The sequence below is a fragment of the Bidens hawaiensis genome, unplaced genomic scaffold, assembly GCF_021521415.1.
Source record: "Bidens hawaiensis isolate Kalapana, Puna unplaced genomic scaffold, B.hawaiensis_p1.1 tig00043077_1, whole genome shotgun sequence".
Taxonomy (NCBI): Eukaryota; Viridiplantae; Streptophyta; class Magnoliopsida; order Asterales; family Asteraceae; genus Bidens; species Bidens hawaiensis.
In genome coordinates, this window is record NW_027497656.1 from 31,428 (window position 1) to 56,636 (window position 25,209).

The 25,209-nt window shown below is 36.0% G+C and overlaps 1 protein-coding gene across 1 annotated transcript; it reads right to left on the reverse strand.

Annotated features, from left to right (window-relative positions):
• Positions 1–2,460: 2,460 nt before the first annotated feature.
• LOC143594102 (putative leucine-rich repeat receptor-like serine/threonine-protein kinase At2g19230) lies at positions 2,461–6,103 on the reverse strand. Its single transcript, XM_077073498.1, has 9 exons — positions 5,882–6,103; positions 4,907–5,429; positions 4,212–4,690; positions 3,980–4,112; positions 3,602–3,670; positions 3,454–3,525; positions 3,213–3,284; positions 2,859–3,085; positions 2,461–2,780 (listed from the first exon to the last, which is right to left on the reverse strand). The coding sequence occupies exons 1-9, from the start codon at positions 6,009–6,011 to the stop codon at positions 2,620–2,622; spliced, it is 1,866 nt and encodes a 621-aa protein (XP_076929613.1). The 5' UTR covers positions 6,012–6,103; the 3' UTR covers positions 2,461–2,619.
• Positions 6,104–25,209: the final 19,106 nt, after the last annotated feature.

The window sequence follows — 25,209 nt, forward strand, 5'->3', positions numbered from 1 at the left end:
CTTTACAGTTATCATAAGCAGTTATCATATTTTGAATTTCAAAACAAAATACACTCCTTAATTTGACATATAAAATACTTACGAAATTTAATAATTATTAAATTATTAATGCATTTTTAACATAGCAATATATGTCAGATTAAATTTCTAATGCTACCAAGGGCGTTGCCCTCTTGGAACCCCCATGACTAAGGGCTTCGCCTCTAAATACCAATATGATTATAAATTATAATACGATCTAATAAATGTGTACCTCGCACCCAACTTATTTAGATTCTTATTACAACTAACTTGATCAACAAGTTAATCCCTAATTACACTAAAATAACTAACAACCCTCCTACCCATATTAACATCTCGCCGCTTGAATTTCCTCAGAATCCCTTCGAGTGTATTTATGACTTAATTCGGGTTCTAGAGATACACGTATATATGAGGAAGATTTCGCATAGCTGTCCTCGTTTAAGTTATTCCTCACCCAAATGATAAGGCCTTGGTGAATGGTTTCTAATAATACTATTGTTGTAGCCACTCTTGTTAAATGGTTTGTATTAAGGTTTACTTTTTGAGTTTTTTCTCGATTCACCAGTTATATAACTAGAGAAAATATATGTTAATAACATAATTAATTACAAACAACTGTATGGAATTTTTTTTCCATATATATTCCATCAAATCAATATTAAATAAGGAAAATTCCAGCACGATTTGTGTGCTTTGCCTGTTGACGTTGACTTTATTGTGCAATTTGCATGTCAACGCTTGAAAAAAGACATCAATTTGAAAACCTGTAAAGCCTCATGAATAATCAATCATTCAACCCTCAAAAACCGTTTACTTTCGGTCAACGAGATATAGTTCTTCGTTTTTCTATTCGTATTCTTTATGAATGATGGAAAAGAAGGATACAAAATATGTTTATTCAATTTGAATATATTTGACAAAATTCTATGTAACGTAACATTGTTTGTATAAATCCCTATAAAACATAAAATTGATTTTCTTAAGGGCTAACACACCACCCCTACTTGTACTTATAATTTATAAATATTAGACACTAATATTAATGCAGTGGACCTGTAAATTTTTTCATGATTCTCATAAATTTTGAGTAGTTGATTGTCTATCGCTAATTATTAACTTTCTCAGTTCGAGTCGGGTCGTTTCACATTTTAAAAATTAAAATAAATTTTAGGTTTAAATTTTATTTTGAGAAAACGTTCCATCACATTCATATTTCCTAAATTCACAAATTTAAACTCACATAAGTTTCAAAATAATGGATTCAGAGTCTAAGCAGAATCATCAGTTTTTTATTTTTTTTTACAAATCTAAGTTTATATTTCCGAACAGTTTTAAATAAACAAGAAAAAAAAAGGAAATTTTGTATTTTTTTTTATTTCTTTTGAGCCCAAAACCTAATCATGCAAAACCCTATAACTCGTAGGCATTATGCATCTTGACAAAATCTTCGATTAAATTTTTAGTTTGAAAACTTGGCATGTGTGGTTAGGTGATTAAAAATGTTGCTCTTAGTTTTTTAAAAAATGATGCTTCCTCCTCGTCATTGTTATGCATCACCACCATCGGCTTTATCATTGTTGAGGTGAGAGAGATGAGATAAAGAGGATTTTGATTTCTGTCTCTAATTTTTTTTGTGAAGTTAATAGGACCGAAGGGAATGGTGAGACTTGATCAAAAGCACGCACGGAGAGGTTAGTGGTATGTGCGGTCCAATTAAAAGCACACATTAAAAGCTGTTAAGAGTTGTAAATTAATATATAGGATACTAGGTTTATATAATTATATGTGTATAATTTTAAATAATATTAACGGGTGTCAATATATAATGAGGTCAGTTTCAAAATTTTATATAAGAAAATTTCAAAGTCATTGCTCCTTCACCCCTTCGTGGCAATGCCTCTCAAGGTTTCACCACTTAGAACCAATGATTTTTCATGGAGCCCAAATTAAAAAAGTTTTGAACAGATGTGTGCATTATACATGTTTTAAGACCACCTGTAGTTGGGCGCCTTTCTCACCCGAAATGCTTGAAACCCCCCCCCCCTCCCCCCACCCCATCCCCAAGGGGCGCCTTGGATGGTTGTAGGTGTGGGAGTTTCCCACACAACGTTGGTGGTGAAGGATTGTGATTGGTGGGGTGATGATTGATCGAGGAATGACTGGTGGAAGTGTTCTTTATGTTTTATTTTTTATAAAAATATAATAATAAAATATTAATGGGATAATGACTGGAAGGGGGTTATTAACTACACACATTTTGTGTATAACGCCCATATAGTGACATGGCACCAAATGACTCACAACTCCTCAATAGAGGCATTATCCACTAAACACGATCTAAGTCGTATCAATGTTTATTTATATTTCTCATTTGATATTAATTAATCCAACTATACTAAAATAACATTAATGAAGCTAAAATCATGATGTAACGCATCAACATAATCTTAAACGTATTAATGCTTTCAATTTACCCTTTCATGTTATAAGTACTCATAAACGAACCAAATAAAGCCTTTTCTTGTTTCTTGTTAATTACAAAAACATAAAAAATGAAAATATACGATAAGAATTACAATCAACAGATCATGGATTTTAGACTCTTGTTTCTCTATATAGATCGCTAGTTTGACCAGAAGTATCAAGTAATGGTGAAGGTGATCCGAACGTTTGTTGTGCTACATTTTCCATGATCTCATGTACCACTTCTTCACCGACCTTAGGCAACCCGTTGGGATTCCCATTTGCTCCACCACCTAAATGCGGTTAGTTACATACGTTATTATGATTTACATTAAAAATTACTACATCATCAGTCACAAATAAGATCTAACCTGTAGCATTCGGCATATTCGTGCTAGCTAGCTGTCTTCTCTTACGCAAGATGATGAAAACACCAGCGACAATCCAAACGAGTAAGAAGGTGGGGATGGTGGTGCCGAGTACTATTGGTAGCGAGCTGCTTTTCTTGTTCTTTGTGACATTTGTGCTACCAGGATAGGAGTTTGGAGAACTCGGACATGACTTACCCGATGTACACAACGAAGGATTCCCAGTAACACTGTTCATAATTCGGTAAACAATGGCACATAACTTTTTAATAAATAAAACAGTACCGGCTAGTTAGTTTTCCAATGAATAATTATAAACAACAAAAAACAATATATGATAGTTACTAAATAACTTACTTCAATTTTAATTTGTTGTTCTTTGATATTGTAGTGGGTATGCTTCCACTAAATTGGTTATCTGCCAAATTCCTTCAAAATAACAGCTTTCATGTGAGGACTTGTACACATGTAAATCTAGAAGTATAAAACTCATATTTTGTAGACATGACATGTAAATAATAGAAAATGGTTCGTGTTTGGGTTTATATATCCCCACAAACTTGTTTAGTCACAAAGAGTGATAACTAAATACACTTACAATTGCTGGAGTTTAGGCATAGTGCCAAGGAAACCAGGTATCGCTCCGGTGAAGGTGTTATTGCTCAAATCACTGGAAAGAAAATAAGTGAGAAGAAAATGCAAATGATGAGTTTTTCAAGTTGATGAAGTTCAGTTGTTTGACTCACATGATCTCAAGAGCATCCATGGAGCTAATATCCGGAAAGTCACCCGAAAGATCAAAACTATCAAGAAACCTGTATATGATCAAAATATATGTAGGGCATCACATATTCACAAGTATGGAAAAGAGAAATTTATTTAACCAAATAGTAAAATGTTTTCTGTGTCCTATTAAGGTGACTTAAAACTGTTTTATTTCTCTAAACTCTAAAGTCAATTCAACTATTATTAAGTGTTCTAATATTATAAAAAGTACAAGAAAGTAATAATAAATTTAGTAGAATACTTCAAAAACTTGTTTCAAGTTATTTATAATTTTATATTCATATGATGTTACCAAACTAATATCATCCTACAAAACCATAGTAGTTTAGATGGTTTACAATGAGGTAACGCGAGGCGTAGCGTCGTTGCTGCAATTGAGCCAGTCCCACGAGTATGGTGCTGGAAGGCACGGGTCGCCACTCCAACCTCCTAACACGTCGAATGTTGTTTGTAGCAAAGCTAAAGCTTCGACTGTTTTATCAATAAAAAGAAGTCATTAAAACAGCTTACGTAAAACGCTATCTTAATAATCCAAAGAAGATGGAATTCGAAAGTACTAGTATTGCTTACCATCATTGCTATCGGTACCATCGGTTAAAACTTCGCTAATTTTGAACGCCTCGGCAGCATTTATGATAGGGGGGTTATCAGAATTGGTTCTAGCAACTAAAGAAATGTTGGTGAAAGAGTCGACTTTATAGTTATTAAGGTCCCGTACAAGCACAGCACCGTAAGGTGGAGAAATTGGGAGCTGTAAAGGACTACTTCCTGCGGTAGTCGTCTCATAGATGCTAAACGCTCTCGTTTTAGTAGAACCAAGATCAGTAACTTCTGAAAAGTACATGGTTACGTAGTAGAGGTCATTCGAAGGGGAAATGTTGAACAATATTAAAGGATCAGACGTTGTTTCAACTGTGACCGCGTTTTGTAAAATCCCCATCGGGGGATTATTTGGTCCAGTCGGGTCGATAATAAGTGCTTCGATTGTGACATTACTTGTCCCAGCAGAGGACGGTACCCATATTCGGTCATAAGGATCCGATGGAAATCTGAAATACATTTGTCATATATGGTACGTTAATAATTTAACACGTTAATTGCTTAAAAAGAATAAAAATACCCTTGGGACCCTGCAAAACCCAGGGAACCGAGTAATACTTTACTAACCAACGAGATCAGTTAAGATGACGTACTTTCAAAAGGTTATGATAGGAAGTTATTACGTGTTTAATGGTGAAAAAAAGGAGAGAATTTAGACATCACACCTTAGGGATTGACTAGCACCATAAGCATTCCTCATGATTGTGAACAATGCGCGACTCTCATCTACGTCGCTATAAACATCTGAGTCGACGCTTCTAATTTCAAGAGCTGTCATAAACGGGAACTGGTTGGGTTTGGTTTGAGCTACACATACGCTAACCGCCTCTCCTTTTGCAACATAAATTACTTCGTACTGTGTCAGCCCGGTGAGTGAAGTCTTAACGTTGGCCCATAAGTTTCCATCAAAGTGTAGGTCGAAAGTTGGAGGACTTGACAAACGGTCATAGTTTCCGTAGTTGAAACTTGCTCGAACAAGGAGTTTTTCGCCCTGTGTAACCGGGGTGGAATAACAGTTCTTTTTGCGAGTTGTGAAAACCCTGAGGGTGTCCATAATCAGAGATATTTGGTTGCTAGATTGAACCACTCGCGCAACACCATTAGATACCAGAGTATCGTCTGGAGTCCAAACTATGAAGTTTGAGTCAGTCTTGAACTCTGATTCCCCGCAGTTTATGCTCACAAACACTGTAATCATAACCATAAAATTACATTATCTGGTTTAATGGTAAAATGTAAATATAAATTGAAACAATAAGATTAACGACTAAGCTTTTAAAATGGTGTATTGGTGTGCATACACAACTTAAAGTCAAGTATTGCAAACTACCTACATCTGAACATCTGGTACGGGTGTTCAAGTATATATGCGATTAGTTTTAAAATTTTCACGCTTTTGGGGCGAGTATGATATATATTAGGGGATATGTATACCCGGCCCTATTGCCAGAAACATAAAAACACATTTACCAAAGCCATACACATTAAACATTTCTTTTTGCTTTGAGATGGGTATGAGACGCACTTTTGCAATTATAACGTATCATATTGCACCCCTACTTCAATTCTTAAGCGTTAAATAATAGATTGATAACATCACCAACGAAAATGTAGTCATTATACTTTTATAAGTTGCTTACCACTTCCGGAAACGGAAAATGTAAATAGAGCCAAGAGAAGAATAGGCAATAACTTGAAAGATCTAGCGGCCATGGTGATCATAGAAGAGATGATAGAGTTGAAAGCTTGATTTATGAGGTTTATATGCATGGTCCATCTCGTTGGTTGACTTTTAATTGAGAAGACTTTTGGGCGTTTTGTCGAATACAATATTATATTATACTTGATTTATCATCATAAAACCGTGTGAAGGCACGTCTTATTTGTTTCAACTTGTTTTTGAAAGTCGCAAGGTACCTTTCTTAGTATAAGATTTAATATAAAAGATGCTAGTTTTATTGATATTTGTTTTTATCCCTATAGTACGGAGTTGTTTTATAGTATTTGTTTATAATATTTATATATTTTTTTGAATTTTAATTTTAATTTTATTTGTTGTAAGAAAGTTAATAATATATTTAGGATTTGATGATGATATAGTTTCACCAATAATTAAGATATTATAACCCGGTTTAAAAGCAATTTTAGTTTGGTGAGACCCATGACCCCCTTATTTTTTTTTACTATAAAATTATTTATTAATTATAAATAATATCTCTTTTTTAAAAATAAATCGAATACAATTTTATAAGATTTTCATATCAAATATTTGGTGAGATTAATTTTTAATTTAATGCGATGTTATAACCCGTTTAAAGGTTATCTGGGTTTGGTGATACTTATACCTGTAAATCCGGATCAAATACATGAGAAACCTTCATTTATAAATAAAACAATCTGGTAGCTTGAGAGAAATATAAAATGTTTCATTTATATATATTTAAGATATTTTTCATTTTAATAGAAGAATCTTATAAAAAAACTTTACTTATTTGGTAAACATATCTCAAAAGAATAAACAAAAGTTGGATGATTTTGATTAAAAATACAAACCAACAAAATAATGTAAAAAAAAAACAAAAAAACTACTCTTTTCATATCATTGCCCTCACACGTAATTTTAACTTGGAGGTTGTCTTTATAAGAAGATGGATTAATTAACAAAGTACAGTAGTTTCTTTCTTTTTGGTTTGAACAAAAGTTTCTTGGAGTTATTAAAAGATAATGCAATAATCCAAGTCAATTAAGCGTATTAATCCACTGCAAATTGTTACAAAGGTTGGTGTCCTGACTACATATTTAAATCCCACTATACTATTAAACAAATTAGTTTGCTCCACATGGCCCTTTTCTATTGGATGATTTCCATATCTTTCAAATATAACTACCACTTCTCTATTTTTCTTACCAATTAAATAATTCAAAAATACTAATAATTAAAATACTTAATTAAAATAGTTATGTAACCATGAAAGAGAAACCTGATTTCCAATTTTGTTTTCTTTCATCTTCAATTCAATACACACATTCTTTCATACCAAACCTTTTAACCTAATCAACCAAAGCCTCCATTCAATCGGCCATTATTGTATATCAATCGGATAATGATTTCGTTATGTTCTTCACATAAAATCGAAACCGGATATCGGATTATAAATTGGGCAAGTGACGGTATTGGATAATAACGATTGCTTTGAGTCGATCCAGGAAACGATTTCAGAAGATCCATGGCGATTGTTAGTCAGATCTTCACATCGATGGTTAGTATTTTACATTGCTAGGTTTGTATCTTCACATCGATGGTTAGTATTACATTAACATATTACCTAGGTTATTATTTTACATTCTTAGCTTACTATGTTTAATGTTTAATTGATATGTTTCCTATGGTTAATGGTTAATGTTTAATGTAATTTTTTTAACCTATAGTTTAGATTATTAACCTAGGTTAGTATTTTACATTATTTGGTTATCAGGTTGAATTGTTAATTGTTTATGTAAATTTATATGTTTCCTCTGTTTAATGTGTAATGTTTAATGTTTAATGTTTAATGTTTACTATTTAATGTCTAATGTTAAAAAATTTAAATTTTGATATTTCTCATATTTTGAATGTAATTGTTATAATAACATGTTTCCTAATAAATTATGGTATTTCTTAGTATTTTAAATTGTTTAATGTGTAACTGTTTCCAAATTTGATTAACAGTAGTTGCTTTTTATTAAATCATATCATTACTATAAGTTTACAACTTTTTATGGATTTGAATTTGAATTCAAATTCAACTTAGTTTGTTTAATTTTGTAAACATGAATTGTCCATTTTATTTAATTGATTCATATTGATATGTTTCCTACGTTTCATAATGTTTATTTCGGGCAATTATGGTATTTGTTAAATATTCAATTTTTAATGTGTAACTGATTCAAAAATCAACTTAATATGTCTAATTTTGTAAACATGAATTATAATATCATTTCATTCGTATGCTATGAGTTATGACTTATTATTGATATTGTGTTATTAATTAACCCCTAATTAGAATCGGTTATTACTTTCAAATTAACTAAATATGAATTATCAATTACATTTTTGAAATCCCTAATTCTATTCCATAAATTTACTATAATTACACCTTTCTTTTTAATCTAACAATTCAAATTTTGAAACAGAATATGTTCACCTATAAATACTACAAAACTGAATAAAGAAAATCTCACATTTCTCACTTCCTTCCTGAACATTCATATTTGTGTCATTCTCAAGGTTTTTTAATTTTCTTCAAATTATAAACATGAGTTATTGAATCTTTAATCTTTGCTTTAATCTTATTTTTTCTTACACAGCAACATGGAAGCATCAAACATTACCATGTTCCAGGATTTGGATGTTTCCAACAACGATTGTGTACTGAAGGTTCGTATTCTCAGACTATGGCGTTTGAAGGACAACAATAAAACCGGAGAGGATTGGTCCATTGAAATGATTTTACAAGATGAGATGGTATTATTCTATAAAAATATATTTGTTTTTAGTAAATGTTTTTCCTCCTCATTTTATATATTTAATAACTAACATTGTTTGTGGTATTAATAATTTTTTTCCTCCACATTGTTTTCCTCCTCATCGTTGATGTAAAACTCAAGCGCAAGTTGGATGACATCTTCGATGTTCATGATGACACTGGTATGTCTGCAACCAAGACGAAGGTTGACGAACAAGAAATTGTTGAGGCTAATGTTGGTCAGGGAGATATCGTTGGAGTGGAAATGATATAAAAGGGAAGGATTTTGAATTTTCGTAAAAAATTAAACGTTTTGCATGCATTTATGGATAATTTTTTTGGTTTTGAGTTTGGATGTTTTTAAGGTTATTGTCCTTTATTTGACATTGTGAGTTTGGTTTTATTTGTCATGTTTGAACTTGATATGGATATCAATGAATTTGTGTTTTCCTTATGTTATGTCTTTTTTTATCAATTAATTTCATATGGATATCAATGATTTTTTGTTTTCCTTTGTATTCTATATTCTCCTTGGATTATAAGTTTAAACCAACTACTATGTTTATTCTTTATAATGTTGGTTTAATAATAACATCTTTTTTTTAAACTTTATAACAAGGAATCTTTGTCAATGTGATCCTACTAGCATTATTACACACACTGGTACTACCAACATGCAATTTGACAAATGATACACCTATTTTGGACATCTACATCTACAACAATCATCATGACAAATCTCTTCACATATATTTGGTATATTATTAATTAATATGATTTATAGTTGTACTCTATTCATAACTTAAAATCCTAAACTTATTTTGGTATGCAAGTTTCACTCTTCAACATGCAATTGTAACTTTATAAATTTAATGTTTGTATTATAACTTAACATGAATTATAATGTTACTAGCATACATAATTAGCTGTATTTAACTTCATACGATTAAATACTACTTTATACTTTATGATTAAAGCAACTGATAATTATCTAACAACCACACATAACTATTTAGTTATTTATGAAATTTTAATTTTCAAGTTTGTGTTAATTGTAAAACGAAAGTTATTTTGTTCTTTATGTAATTGTAATTTTCAATTGTTGTTGTTTAACGATTTAAATATTTCCACCCGTGTCATACACGGGTCAATAACCTAGTAGTTAATGTACTAACTGAAAACAGCTCAAACTTGTCCCACCGGTACCTGCTTCCAGTAATACTAATTCAAGTCTCGATCAAAATTTAAATACAAACTACACAAATAATTCTCATTTATTAACAAGAAAATATCATTTATTAACAAGAAAATATATAATAAAAAAACTGCTTAAGACTTTCAAACTTAATTCAGTTTGACTCTTGATTAACCATAACACGGTTGCATCTCGTGTATCCTATAATGTAACCATAACTCGGTTTACATAGACTGACACTAACTTTTAACTAACACATTACCAATTATAATAACAAAACAATTAGTAAACATATTGTAATTAAGAAAATATCCAACTATGACCTACTTGCAATATTGGAACCTGATGGTCGGGTAAAAGTCATGTATATTATGATATTATTTGTTTACTTTTAGCTTAAATATTATGTGAACTTTGGTACTTCAAGCGTACGTGTTTATGTGTTTCAGGATACTTGATGTTAAGGATGCTTATCGGGATGAATTACAGGCTCGGAACGAAGATATAGAAGGCTCATGATGATTGACACGCTTTCCTATGCAAAATAATAGAAGAAAAATGAAGAGGATGTGTCAAACACCCTTAGCACAGCGCTAAGGGACCTTAGAGCTACTTTAAAGTCTAAAATCAGGAAAGTAGACCTTAGCGCGGCCCTAAGGTCTCACCCCTGGACTTTAGCGTCGCGCTAAAGTCCTTCAGACGGAAAAATTAAACCTAGCTTTAATATATTGAATTTTCAGCCCCCATTCGAGAGAACCTTCATTCCAGCAACCAAGTACAAGCCCTATGACGATTTTGCATCATCCCGAAGCCTCCAGTTCGTCCGTTCATCGCATGCTTTCGTCCTCTCATCAGATAAGTGAATCCTTCGTGATGCCGATGGCAGGCTAAACCAATGTGTTCACTTTAGGCTAGGGTTTTGTGTAAACTAACTTTGATCAGATTCTATGTTTTGAATGCTTATGAACTTGACTGAATGTTTTTAATCTTATTTTACATTATGATTTGATTGTTTAAATAGTTTATGTTTTTTATTATCAAACTTTGCATCACTTTTCTGGTTGTGTTCATCATATGTAGGGTTAGCTCTTATGTCATTGAACCGGTAATCGTTAGTCATTGCTTAAAATTGGTTTTCATACATTAAATTGGTAATTGGGTAAACTGGAGTTCAGTTGTGTCAACAATTTGATTAGGATATCGTTTGTCCTCACAACCCAACTGTTAGGTTTAGTGATTACTGCGCAATTAATTCCTATGAATCTGTGATAAGTCGGTCATCACATTACCTGAACCTGAAGTAAATCTTTTTCCCATAATTGTTTACAACCTTTAACTTATAATCGTGTGTTCTTTTAAATCAACTCTTTTATAAACCGCTTGACATCGTTTGTCCACCTTAATATAATAATTATTAATTTTGAACTTTACTTGCACTTTCAACTGATTCCCCGTGGAGACGAACTTACTTACCCATACTATTTATAGGTATTTAAGTCTTATAAATACTTGTTTTTTATTAGAGCACGACATCTACATTAAAATGGCGCCGTTGCCGGGGAATCAACGCGGAAATTGCTAGTTTTAGTTTTTTTTTGGTTTGATTTTACACGGGGTGTTCTTGTGTTTCATGTGTGTAGGTAACTCACAATGACAGGGAGTTGGGTCTATTACCTACATGAAGGATATGAGTTCGTGCAAGATGCTGATATGTACTGTTCATTTCCATATCATGAACCGCCTTCGTATAACTCCCAACGCTATTACGAGCCAGATAGTTATAATCAAAGGAACATCAACCAACTGGGCCGTAATAATCAAAGGAACATCAACCAACTGGGCCGTAATAGACAATACCAGAATTATTCACCACCTACACCTAACTATCAGGGATATTATGAGTCATATGAGTATGACAGCGATGGGCCTGAGACTCCAACGTTTGTGAGTTATAAAAAGGAGGAAAACTATTACTAACGTGAACAATCCCAACTGTTATACGAGGAATTCCCTCAATATTATAATCATGGTGGTATATGTCAAGGTAATTATCAGCAAGATCAAAATGATTCCTCGGTTAACAAAGAGGAGTCGATTAAGGATGTGATGGAATTCTTGAAGCAAATGTAGACAGAACAAGAGACCCAAAATATAAATCAAGAGGTTCAAAATCAGGCTTTGAATCATAGGTTGGAGCTTCAAGAAATATCTAATGCTGCCCAAGATGAACTGATGAGTCGACTATTTGAAGATGTGGCCCAAATTAAACGAGATCGGGAGCAGTTGCCTAGTTGTGTCGTGATGGATGATGAAGTGATAGATGAGGTTCGGGGGCTTTCAGAGCACGGAGTGGAGGAAGAGGTTGTGGAGATTAATACCACACCAACTCCATTAATTTCAGCAGTGTCACTAAATGTATCAGTTGGGGTTGTTAATGAGGATATTAAGGGAAACGACCCATACCTTTTGGAGTATATTGTTGAATGTGTGGACCGAGTTGAATACAAAGTACATTTCAAGGAATCAGACACCGAAATAGTCCCAAGTTTTTCTGATAATCCCCGGTTACATATTACTCAAATTCATAAAGTTGGGTATGCTGATTTGAACTCGAAGAAGAGGAAAGTGGAGTTAAAGGATATTGGGCAATATCGTAAGAAATGGGCCCATACTTGTTCTACTGACGTGTCAACCACAAGGAAGAAGATGTGGACACAACACCTCAACTACCGAGCATACACTGGAAACTCGGTTGGAAAATGCTCAGTACGGCCCCGTTCAATATTTGATGTTTCGAAGATAAGAAAGAGTGTGTAGGCTCGACGTGTTCACTACCGAGCATATGCTGGAAATTCTGAAGGTAAATATGCATTCACACTGGCCCGCTTTGGTTTATCGAGCCTGCTGAACATGAAGAAGGAAGTAGAACCGAGGTGTGCCAACTACCAAGCTTTTATAGGAAACTCAGCTAGTAAATGTTCCATGCGACCACCATAACCGCCCAATCAGGTAATGGTCCGGCTGAAGACCTTAACAAAAACTTAGCGCTGGCTGGGAGGCAACACGGATTTTATTTTCAATTTGTATTTTATTTTATTTTTTGTAGTTTGTTTAACCATTTTATTTCAAGCGTACCACTGTAGCAAAAGTCAAGTGCAGGGATGCCACAAATGGACGGAGTTTGCAATGTTTTGGTAAAGAATTATCTTGAAATGAGTTGCAGCTACCCAATGTGCGTTCATACTTTTGCTATGGTAAATTCAGGTACGTGTATATTATGTTGTATTTAGAACTTTGTGGGTGTAGTTCACTATATACCCTCACGAGACCTCACTCATCCACCCGAGCTTCTGGGGGTTAAAAGGGCTTGTTGAATACGCTAAATGCAATCGTGATTCCTACGAAAGTGAGTTAGGACTTTTAACAATTTTACTAGTTTAACAAATTTAATTATGAAATTTATATAACTTGGCCTGGTAATTAAAATTAACGGTTTTGCGAACGGTTTAAAAGACTTATCCTAACAGTTGTGAGAAGCGTGCTTCTACATGTGTGAGAGTTTGCAGATTCTGTTAGTGAATTGAGGAGCCGGGATCGTTGAGCGCATGCACAAGTATATTTGAGTGGCATATTTTTCTTATCAGGTGATTTCGTTTTCATAATTCTTTTTGTTTTATTAGTTTTATCGTTAAAAGTGTAATTGTATATTGTATAAAGTGTTAAGACCATCACATTAAGCCCGATTCTAAAATTTCTAATTAGTCAATTTTAACCCCGTCCTCAATAATATATTTGTATTGCTAAATTTTAAGCATTGAGGACAATGTCAATCTCAAGTGTTGGGATGAGGGTAAAATTAAATTTTGTCTTAGAGTGCCTTAATTGTGCGCAAAATCCGGAATTGTAAACAATTAATTGCTATTATTAATGCCAAATAAAGGTCTTTGGTCATGGTCAGTTTTTAAGCTTCTCGAAAGTCTTCCCATGCAAATGTTTTTCTAAAAGAAAAATTAAAATTAACCGTTTATATGGGAATAACGAGTCATGGGGACAGGTACACATGTTTCATGTCGGCAGCCTAATTCTTCCGATACGTGTGTAAGATTTGCCTTATATATAATACACATATAATATATAGTACATACACATGTCATTTGAGTGCCATTATAGAGAGTAACCAGTATGCCCATAATATCTAGAACTTGATTGTCTCATGCATTTCGAGATCTTAGCTTGGCATGAATGCAAAAGTGATAGAGGCAATTAGGTTAAGCCTCGCCTGGATGAGTGCGAGTGTGGGAATTGGGGATTGGGCCTCATACGTTATATATATATGAGCGTGGATAATGAGAGGGGCGGGGGGTTGGTTCCCTTGGAAAACATTGTTGGACCTATTTTTTCATTCAATCAACCTCGGTGTTATATTGCGATACGATCCGGCTTAATAGGTTTCTTTGTAATTGTTTTAGTATGTATCAATAGGATGTATTAAGCATTATGTTTATTATGCTTCAAAAAAAAGATTGTGGTAAAGTTACAATGTTCAAGTATTATGAGTTTGAAAAAGAAAAAAATAAAAATAAAATAAAATAAAAGTTAGTGATGAAATCAGTTGTTTATGTCATTATTTATTTAGCTGTTTTGTAATAATCTGGATCAGATCGTTTGAGCTACTTTAAAAATTCTCTTCCATACCCTTACACTAAGTCCCGTTATAACCCGTTTTAAGCCCTCTTGATTTGCATTTGTGTCAAAGCATTTATATGGGTGGAGACATGACTTGCTCCCAAGCTTATTACATTGTGTTCATACTTGGTATTGAGGGCAGAGAGATACTAGCACATTTTTTGCTGGTCCAGATATAAAACCGAGCGGAGAGATATTATATTATGAGGGGTATGAACTTGTGTGCCTTAACCGGAAACAAAGTACACTCGTTTGGGCAGTTCCATAGTTTTAAATTGTAACATCAAATTATTTGGTGGGTTATCAACCTTGACAGTGTCAGTTCTTGGGAATTGGGTATGACCTTATACCTCACTAGTATTAATCATGGTATGTAAGGCCCCGTTCCCGGTAGCCCTACTTTAGCGTCGGATTTACTCATAAACACAGTTCTATAAATCAGAGTTTATTAAAACTTTCGCGGAATCATTAACTTAAATCATTTGTTACAAACATTAAACCTTTTTCTTTGATACCATAATACAAAACATTATTTTTAAAACAACATTTCTTCTATCTTAAGATGCCAGCCGTTCAATCCATGCCATGTGCCAACCTCATGCTAACTCTTTAATCAAAATCACCTGTGTGCATACTAAAAGTCAGCTACGCTGAGTGAGTTCTAGTTAATCAAGCAACTTATCATACAACCACTACATAAATTATATACGTATCCGAAGACACATAATCCACTGTCTAACCTGTTACTGCTTAACCACTTAATTACCCCTACAGCTTAGCCACTTAGTTACCCCTACAGCTTAGCCACTTTAATAACGATTAACGTTATGCCACTTTGCCACTTTAATAACGAAGTCACGTATAGGCTTACCCTACCACGTACTATCGTCATGCCACTAACACTCTTACTAGACCCTTGCCACTTCTGTCACACTCTACATCTACTTGTCTATAACCCACTTACTTCCAGCACATTATTTACACAATAAGCAAGTCACATCATAGCAATCATACACATTATTAACCACCTGACAGTCACTATCCTTGACGATACGTGCAATATCAGAAGATCGTTCACGCACCGACAAGCATTATATATATTAGCTACTTTTATAACCTCTATAGCATACACTTACCACTTAAGGTAAGTGTATTCACACTTCACATCGAGTATGCACACAGCCCCGAAAACATAACAAGGAAATGAGGCTAGAAACTCACCTGAACTCTGCTTCTTTCTTTAATGGTTACTCCTTCCTTTGACTGTGCACGGCTAACTGTATAACAATTACGCGTATTGATCACTATCATTTTCCATGTCGCGTTTCTAGTTTAATTATTACCCTCAACAAACGGGGGTCAGGGGGCAGCAGCCCCTAGCGGGGTCCAAGGGGCAGAGCCCCTGGCTGGGGTTAAGCTGCCAGGTCAGCTTGGAAAAATTTTATTTACATTAACTGTCTTAACACATTTCTCACTAGGATTTTAATTAATTTCTCAGCGAACTTAACTTCTGGCGAACTTAATATTAAGCGAATTTAACATTTAGCGAACTTATATATATGAGCGAAGTTACAAACAAGCGGACTTATATGAGGCGAACTTAACATTCAGCGAAGTTAACTTGGCGAACTTAGTGACCAGTGAAGTTGGCATAAACGAACTTATACGGCGAACTTGCTTTAGCAAACATGTTGGGCGAACTTGCTGTGGGCGAAGTTACCCATCAGCAGCTACGGCTCAACCCAAAACCCCTATAATCAATCCGTTTTAATGTGTAATACATTGATAAGATGTTAATATTTCTCGCAAACGTTCCCCGAGGCCATTTTTGAATAAAACGCAACCCGAAAGTGCATAAAGTTGGGATCTTTAAGATTAAAAACGTTTAATACAAGGTCTAAGGTTTATCTTTAAATGAGCCGCACCTATTTGCAGGTCCTTTAAGTTCGTTTTAGCATCAAGTTTACAACTTTACGTTTCATTTACACCCGATCTATTCTCCTTTAAATTAACTCTTTTATAAACCGCTTGACATCGTTTGTCTACCTGAATATAATAAATATTAATTATGAACTTACTTTCACTTTCCACTGATTCCCTGTGGAGATGACCTTACTTACCCATACTAGTTATAGGTATTTAAGTCTTATGAAAACCAATTTTAAGCAATGACTAACGATTACCGGTTCAATGACATAAGAGCTAACCCTACATGTGATGAACACAACTAGAAAAGTGATGCAAAGTTTGATAATCAAAATCATAAACTATTTAAACAATCAAATCATAATGTAAAACAAGATTAAAAACATTCAATCAAGTCATAAGCATTCAAAACATAGAATATGATCAAAGTTAATTTACACAAAACCCTAGCCTAAAGTGAATACAATGGTTTAGCCTAACATCGGCATCACTAAGGATTCGATTATCTGATGAGAGGATGAAAGCATGCGATGAACGGACGAACAGGAGGCTTCAGGATTATGCAAAGTCGTCCTAGGGCTTGTACTTGGTTGCTAGAAATGAAGGTTCTCTCGAATGGGGGCTGAAAAATCAATATATTAAATCTAGGTTTAATTTTCCTGTCTGAAGGACTTTAGGGCGGCACTAGAACCTCACGTTCATCGACTTGTGGCTTGGAGTCCAAAATTAGAAACAATCACTCCCTGATTTCTAACTCGAAATAGAAGGATATTTGTCTCCAAACTTATCTCATTTGACCAGTCTGATTTGAATCACGATCTTGACCATCTCGGTTTTATAACCATCTTGGTCCTTGTCCTCTCAGTCTTAACCTCCTGGAACTCACCTTGATCCAAAACTTTGTTCTTTCAGCTCTTCCGAACTCGACTACATTCGTATCCGTGTTCCCTATCATTCCCTCGGTTATATGAACTCCAACAGACACTCCTTTGGTTGCGATTTTGGTCAGCTAATCGAGCAAACATCAGTATTCTTTGAGCTTCTTTTGTTTCTGAATCAAAACTCGAGCACATCGTTCATATCCCAACATTGGTCAAAACATAACTCATTCAACCCGTGTAAATATGGTCTCTGAACAGAACCGACTCGTTCTCCCAAATAAAAAACTGCAATAACAGCTAAACCAACTTGTTTAAAAAACATTAACTTTGTCTTTTTCCCAAGAGTTTTGATAAGGTAAAATTCCCATAATAACCATTTCAGAAAATGGTTTTCCAACTTTGTCCATGATTTATAAAGAATTCCCAAAATGTCCATTACGAAAAATGTGGGACGAGTTTTTAATAATCCAAGACGACTGCCAATGAAAAGCGAACACGTGTCCATGTAGGTCCTATGAACGGATCAAACAACTAGTTCTTGAATCAATCTCAACTACAAGCTAGCGAAAATCACTTATATCCAACAGAGATCTTGGATCTTGTTGGTGTTTTGTTATTACCCGAAGTATATATATATATATATATATATATATATATATATATATATATATATATATATATATATAAAGAGAGAGAGAGAGACAGAGAGAAGGGAGTTGAGAGGAGAGTTGGTGAAAGGATAAGATATTTCTCAAAAGGTAAGTTTGGCATGTGCATGCTTCACCTTTTATAGGTGAAGCAATGCCATGCTCACATATCTTATTCACGATGCATTGGGCTCAACATACATGGCCCGACCCAAACATACATAAGAGAAACCGACAAGCTAACAAAAATACATCGGGAATAGCTTAAGCAAATATGAAAGACTACAGTACAAAATGGGTCCTACAATCTCCCTCTAGTCTCTAGTATTTGATCCGCTAGCTCTTGTCTTCAGCCGGTCTCATAGTCGAACGGAGAGTCATAATCAAATAGCTGATTGTCAACAGTGTAGCAAACAAACTTGTTGAACTTCTTAACTATTTTGTCAGTGTTGTCTCTCCGAACATCTTCAACTGTGGACATAGGAGAATGGTAGAGCTTCAGTAGATCCTCCTTACTTAGGTAAGCCAATTTGTGCTCATCGAAGAACTTGAGCAAGTGCATGGTCTCACAGTGAATGACTATCTCTTGTGTTGTTGTCAAACTCCCATGAAACATAATCAAAAGGCTGATTAGGAGTGAACGGTTCACCATGGTAGATTGGCTCTCAATGATCCTTGGGCATGTTGCATCTCCATGCCTTTCTTTTCTCGCCCATGGCAGGATCGACTTTAGAGGGATGAAGGTGTGATATACCCTTGTTGAGTTTGAAGTTGGGGTAATCATCCTTCCATTCTCTAGCCAATATCCTCTTAAAGTGACCCTCAAGCTCCTTTCTCCAACACCATCACCCAAGATACTTTTTGAGATAATTCATGTCAAGTTGTGACAATGAATGTAGGTCCTTATAACTCAGATAGGTCAAATCCACGTTGGCACGACAGATAGCCCAAGTTTTTCTATCTCTTTGTCGTTTGTAGTAGAGGATTTGGGAGTCATTGTGATAGTGATAGGTACGATTTCGAATATTGGCCGTTCTTCCAATGGTGCATCGTTTTGTCTTTTTCTTACTTGAGCCTTGAGAAAAAAGAGCTACAAAGGTTGTTGGACCCTGAACCGTCTCTTGATCAGCCCGAACCGGAGTGTCCAAATTTGGGGAGTAGTTTATGTCATCAGCTTCATATTTATTTTCTTCAACGTGTTCCACGAATTCTTGAATGGGAGACTCAGTACCTGCAATATCATCAACGTTAAAAACAGAGGAGATCTCAGCCTCCAACGCAGCATCCGCATCTCGAACTTTTCCGGCAGGATCTTCAGACACAACATCCCATGGAGAGTCCTCATGTTGTTGACTCAATCCATTGCCACCACCAACATCACTATTAACGCCTTCATCACCATCACCATTACCGCCACCATCATAACTATCGCGAGGATCATCATCCTCATCATTGTCATTAATCTCGTCATCAGCTTTAGCATCATCTGAATCATTATCCGAATCATCATATCCATTATCGCCTTCAACCACATTTGCTCCAACAGCTGGAGCAACTACTTGTGCGACTGTAATACTCACAACAAATTCAGTGGTGACAACATCAACTTGACTAGTATTTGCAGTAGTTGTACCAGCAGTTGCCATGCTCATGATTGTACCAACGATCGTGACTGGTTCATCACCAACATTACCAAAACGGCTACCACTAGCACCTTTTCTTGTAGATCCAACAAGAATACCATCAAGATGCTTTTCCTCCAACATGTTGGGCATCGGCAACAAGATTTTCAAGAGCAGACCGCTTCTTCTTACCCTTTTCAATCCCTTGCTCACCATCATGTACCAAATTTCCAAACGTCATCATCAACTGATTCTTCAAATCCTCGACATCATCATCATTATCATTTATGCGCATGACCTACGTGGCTACAAGGTAACAATTCACACGATCCTCGTTGATTAGGTCTTGATCATTGTTAAGACTTCTTTGTTCTTCAATTTCCCTTTCCAACCGTTGAATCATGTATCCGAGCTCGGCAATTTCCCCAATCAAGGTGACCACATGTAACATCGTGAAATTTCGAGTTTAAAATACCAAGTCTACAAAGTTAAGGGACCAAAAATGTCAAAATCTAAACCTGAGGGTTAAAAATGAAAATTTTGGGTTCCTGATCCATTGAGGTACGCGATGGATCAGAAGGGAAACCCATCGCGTATCGCGATGGGTTGTCTGAAAGGCAAGGCATGTGGCATGCCACGTGTCCACACGTGGCATAACGTCCGTCACTTGTCACCACGTGGAAGCACGTTCGTCACATGTCGCCACGTGTCAACATTTGGCACAATGCCTGCCACGTGGCAGGTCTATCAGTGACGACGCAATCCTACGTCACGATACGTGATGGGCTAGCCACAGGGGCCATCGTGTATCGCGATAGGCTCCCTGGCTTGCCTATAAATAGAAAGCTCGGGTTCAACCTTTTCTCAAACCAAATCTCACATACATTTCTCTCTCTAACTTCTCTCTAAACCCCAAAAATCATACCCTCAAATCACCTAGAAATCTATGCTCATATTCCTCGATTTTCGTGCCCATTACCTCGATATTCGTGCCACAATACTGAAGACGTGCCAATGAAGAAGGTGTTGCCATCCCGACGTCCCGACTACCCGTCTCGTAAAGTGTGCTGACGTGTGGAGAAGTGTTGGTGTACATCGTTTTGCGTGCCAAGGAAAGAGTGTCGAAAGAAGGGTTTGATCAAGAAGAAAAAGAAGGTGAAGCGGCGTTGAAGTGCTGCTCGATTTGGTAGGGTATTCATAAGCGAACCAAGGTTGGCATAAAGCCCGAATAAAATAATAATAAAATATTATGAAGGCTTAAACCCTAAGTCGAGGTTATACTCGATACCTCGATAAATAAAAGAAAATATAACAGAGGAAAGAAAAGATTGAATTATGAATGTATATATATAATATCAATGTGATTATATTATATGATTCTTTGTTATAGAATATTATTTAAGTAATAATAACTATTCTTAAATAATAACTATAAGAATACGTTTCTTAAAGAAGAAGAAGAAACGTAGGGTTTAAAGAAAATAAACTAAAGGTTTACAAAAGAAAAGAATACTTTTTAACTAAAGGTTTTAAAGTAAAGAAAGAGAGATTTGAACTAAAGGTTCACAAAATAAAATAATCGAGATAAAGATTATATAAATACTAAAGGTTTTAAGCCGGATTGTATATCCGACTAACAAAAGGTTATACTCGTACTATATGTGCGAGATAGCAACGGGAAAGACCCTCGGACGGTGTATTGAAGCCGATCCAAATAAAAAAGGTGAATACGCCCGAAACTTTACAAACATGTTTTAAAACGGGTCAAACGTGTTTAAATGAAAAAGTTTACATGAGACTACGTGTCTCTAAAACATTTATAAACAAGAGTATAAGCCTAGCCCTCAGGCTGTAGTATACGTTTTTCTGGATCATTACATATGTGGTGGGCACATCACACCTGGTTATATTTATGCTTACCTGCGGGGAGTTAATGACCATGTGTATACATACAGGTACATAACTATGTCTAACGTTGCAGTGTTTGCTTGTGTATTTAGTGTAGAGACTCGAGTTTATAAATTGTGTTGTTTTAACTTTGGTTATTCCTAAGCCACGATGGGCCGAGACCTACGTAGTATCGAGGGGTGATTAAGTAAAAGAAAATATTTTTTAGCGTAAGCATATTCACCGGCATGCGTTGCTGACGTATTTCTAAACATTTTGCCGGTGATCAAGGTTAGGGCTTGGAATGACGAAGTGCTCAAGAAATCTGATGGCTCGGATCTTTTTGTTAAACTTATAATATGAATGGTGATTTTTTAATTAAAACAAGTAATCTTTAAAACATTAAACGGGAACTTTTAATCCCGTCTTTTGTGAATGTAAATATTATATTTTTAACCCACATGTTTCCAAAGACTTCCGCTTTAAAACGTAACCTTGATATATTTACAAATGTGGTACCAACATATGTGTCATACGTCTAGGCCGTGGTTTGGGGTGTGACACCACATTTCTTGAAGAAGTGGAATCACCTTCCAACATACGAACACAGGAATCAAGACCCTCTCATTCAATCATGGCTCTATCAACACTTGACTCTAGCTCCCTCCTTAGATTTTAAGAAAAGTTTGAGGAGGAAGGAATATCAGTCTCATGGTGAGAAAGCCTTGACTGAAGTCTAACAACTTCATCACGATGTTCAACATTGAGTAAAGACTCCATAGTCGTTAAATTTTGCTGATTGTTCACCTGGTTTTGCAAATTTCCAATCCAAAGCCTCTGGTTCTCGACCAGGGCTCTATCAACCTCTGTGCCGTGTTTCAACTATGCAACTCGAGTAGCCAGAGCATCCCTTTCCTTCACAACCCTTTCATTCGTTGCTTGTTGGTCTTTAACAAACATGATGAACATATGTTCTCGTTTAACCCTCTTTTCATTTAATTCCTCCAGAGCCTGAATCCTATCGACGATAGGAACCCGGAAAACTAGTGATCTCCTTGACTTTCTACTAGATAAAGGAATAGCATATATAATTGGGTTTTGGTGGTTGAGGGAGGTGTAATGGATAATGTTTGTTGAATGGTTATTTGGGTTGACATGGTGATGGTTTGGGTAGGTAAGGATGTGGTTATGGTTAGGGGTAGGCTAATAGGTTGGGTTGAGGTTTGGTTGCTTGTGTGGTGGTTTGGGTTTGGGTTGATGATTTGAAGGTCGAAGTTAGAAAGATGTGTCTTTGATTGGGGATGTGAATTGGTAAGTTGGTGAATTAAAGGTTGATGAAGTCCTAGGAGGCGAAAAGGTTTGATTTGTAGGCTCGGCTTCGGTTTGGATGGTGGATGTGGGTAAGTTTTAAAGTATGGATGGTAACGGTTCATTTTGTCTTGAGGGTGAGGTTTCAAGAGGTGTGATAGGTTCGTCTAAAACTCTTCTAGAGGTGGTGGATATGGTTTTGGTTTTGGTTTTGGTCTTGGTCTTGGTTTTGGGTTTGGGCAAATGAATTTGTTTGGCCTTTAGAATTTCTAATGTCCGGTATAGGATGGTTGGTGAGGCTTGGTGAGGGTCGGCTTGGGTGGTCGGTGGTGGTTGTGTCATAGTGGAAACAAAAGGAAATATTACCTTTACTAAAGTTGACATCTTTGAAGGCCAGACTTCTTGGAGTCCTTGGTCTTCTTCAAACGTTTAAGAGAACGTTCGGGTTCCTCTTCCTCAGCTTGTTGGAATTAACCACCAGTAGAAGGCTTGCTAACAGCCTTCCACTTCTTGTCATGATGTTTCTTCGTTCTATGTTCACCCTCCACGTCTGTATCAGTATCTGTGGCCTCACTGCCATGCACATCATCACCATTTTGACCATCGCCATCCCCATCATCTTCGCTATAATGGAGATATAATTGGGGTTCTGGTGGTTGAGGGAGGTGTAATGGAAAAGGTTTGTTGAATGGTTATTTGAGTTGGCATGGCGATGATTTGGGTAGGTAAGGATGTGGTTATGGTTGGGGGTATGCTAATAGGTTGGGTTGAGGTTTGGGTTGCTTGTGTGGTGGTTTGGGTTTGGGTTGATGATGTGAAAGTTGATGTCAGAAAGATGTGGCTTTGATTGGGGATGTGAATTGATAGGTTGGTGAATTAAAGGTTGATGAAGTCCTAGGAGGTGAAAAGGTTTGATGTGTAGGCTTGGTTTCGGTTTGGATGGTGGATGTGGGTAAGTTTTCAAGTATGGATGGTAACAGTTCATTTTGTCTTGAGGGTGAGGTTTCGGGAGGTGTGATAGGTTTGTCTAAAAGTCTTCTAGAGGTGGTGAATATGGTTTGGTTTTCGTTTTGGTTTTGGTCTTGGTCTTGGTTTTGGGTTTGGGCACGTGAATTTGTTTGGCCGTAAGAATTTCTAATGTGCTGTATAAAGTGGTTGGTGAGGCTTGGTGAGGGTCGGCTTGGGTGGTCGGTGGTGGTTGTGTCATAGTGGAAGCAAAAGGAAATAATACCTTTACTAGAGTCGACATCTTTGAAGGCCCAAAATTCTTGGAGTCCTTGGTCTTCTTCAAACGTTTAAGAGAATGTTCGGGTTCCTCTTCCTCGGTTTGTTGGAATGAACACCAGCAGAAGGCTTGCTAACAGCCTTCCTCTTCTTGTCATGATGTTTCTTCGTTCTATGTTCACCCTCCACGTCTGTATCAGTATATGTGGCCTCACTGCCATGCACATCATCACCACTTTGACCATCACCATCCCCATCATCTCCGATATCTCTATCACCTTCTTCCTCAACAGTCTCATCGCCAGGTTAGGTTACAACAAACAAACCAAACTTTATACCAGACCTTGTCCTCGATACTTGTACCCGCTTCTACCAACATGCTCCAACATAGCCTTGAATACAGTTTGTTTCACAATCTTCACATGACGAGGCTCAAGTGGCGGTAACAAGTTTCCTTCATCATCAACTTCTTTGGGATAGACCAGTCTTGGAATATTCTTCAACAAGTTGTCCATAATCAGTTGAACAAAATGAGGATACATCATCTAGGTGTTCATTGAGAGCTCATTTATTTGCATGCACTTAAAGAATCACCTCGAGAAGTTGAATTGAACCTTGTTTGTTAAGCAGGCCATCACCCCGATTCACTCTCTCTTCAACTTGTCAAACCCACCCTTCTGCTTAGATAGGTAATGAGCCACAACATGGAATAGAAACTTCCAATATGCCGGTAGATGTCTCTTCTCACAAGTTCTCCATACCACATCATACCCGATGCCCTTCACATATCTCTCCAAATCCTTTTTTTTATGCGCTCAGAATAATTATGTAAGTCATCCTTGATATTCAGGGCTCTTTGAATAACGTCCTCCGTGATAGTCAATTTCTGTTTAGCCACCTCAGTAGTTATGGAATCTCCATTCTTCACAGTCCTAGAATTAGTCCAAAACTCTTCAAGCCAACAACTATGAATCGCCTGGTTAGCAGAGATAGCTTGCATCAGAGGGCATTCTCGTAGCCCTTTAATCATTGAGGTAAACACTTTGTGTTTCTTCTTCTTGGAAGATCCAAAGGATAATACATGTTG

Bases quoted from the DNA above. Each gene is read 5' to 3' on its own strand.
- LOC143594102 (XM_077073498.1), bottom strand. From the start codon at position 6,011: ATGCATATAAACCTCATAAATCAAGCTTTCAACTCTATCATCTCTTCT. The intron at 4,113-4,211 runs GTAAGCAATACT...TTGATAAAACAG, and splicing joins TGGTACCGATAGCAATGATG to TCGAAGCTTTAGCTTTGCTA. The intron at 3,671-3,979 runs GTAAACCATCTA...GATCATATACAG, and splicing joins ACGCCTCGCGTTACCTCATT to GTTTCTTGATAGTTTTGATC.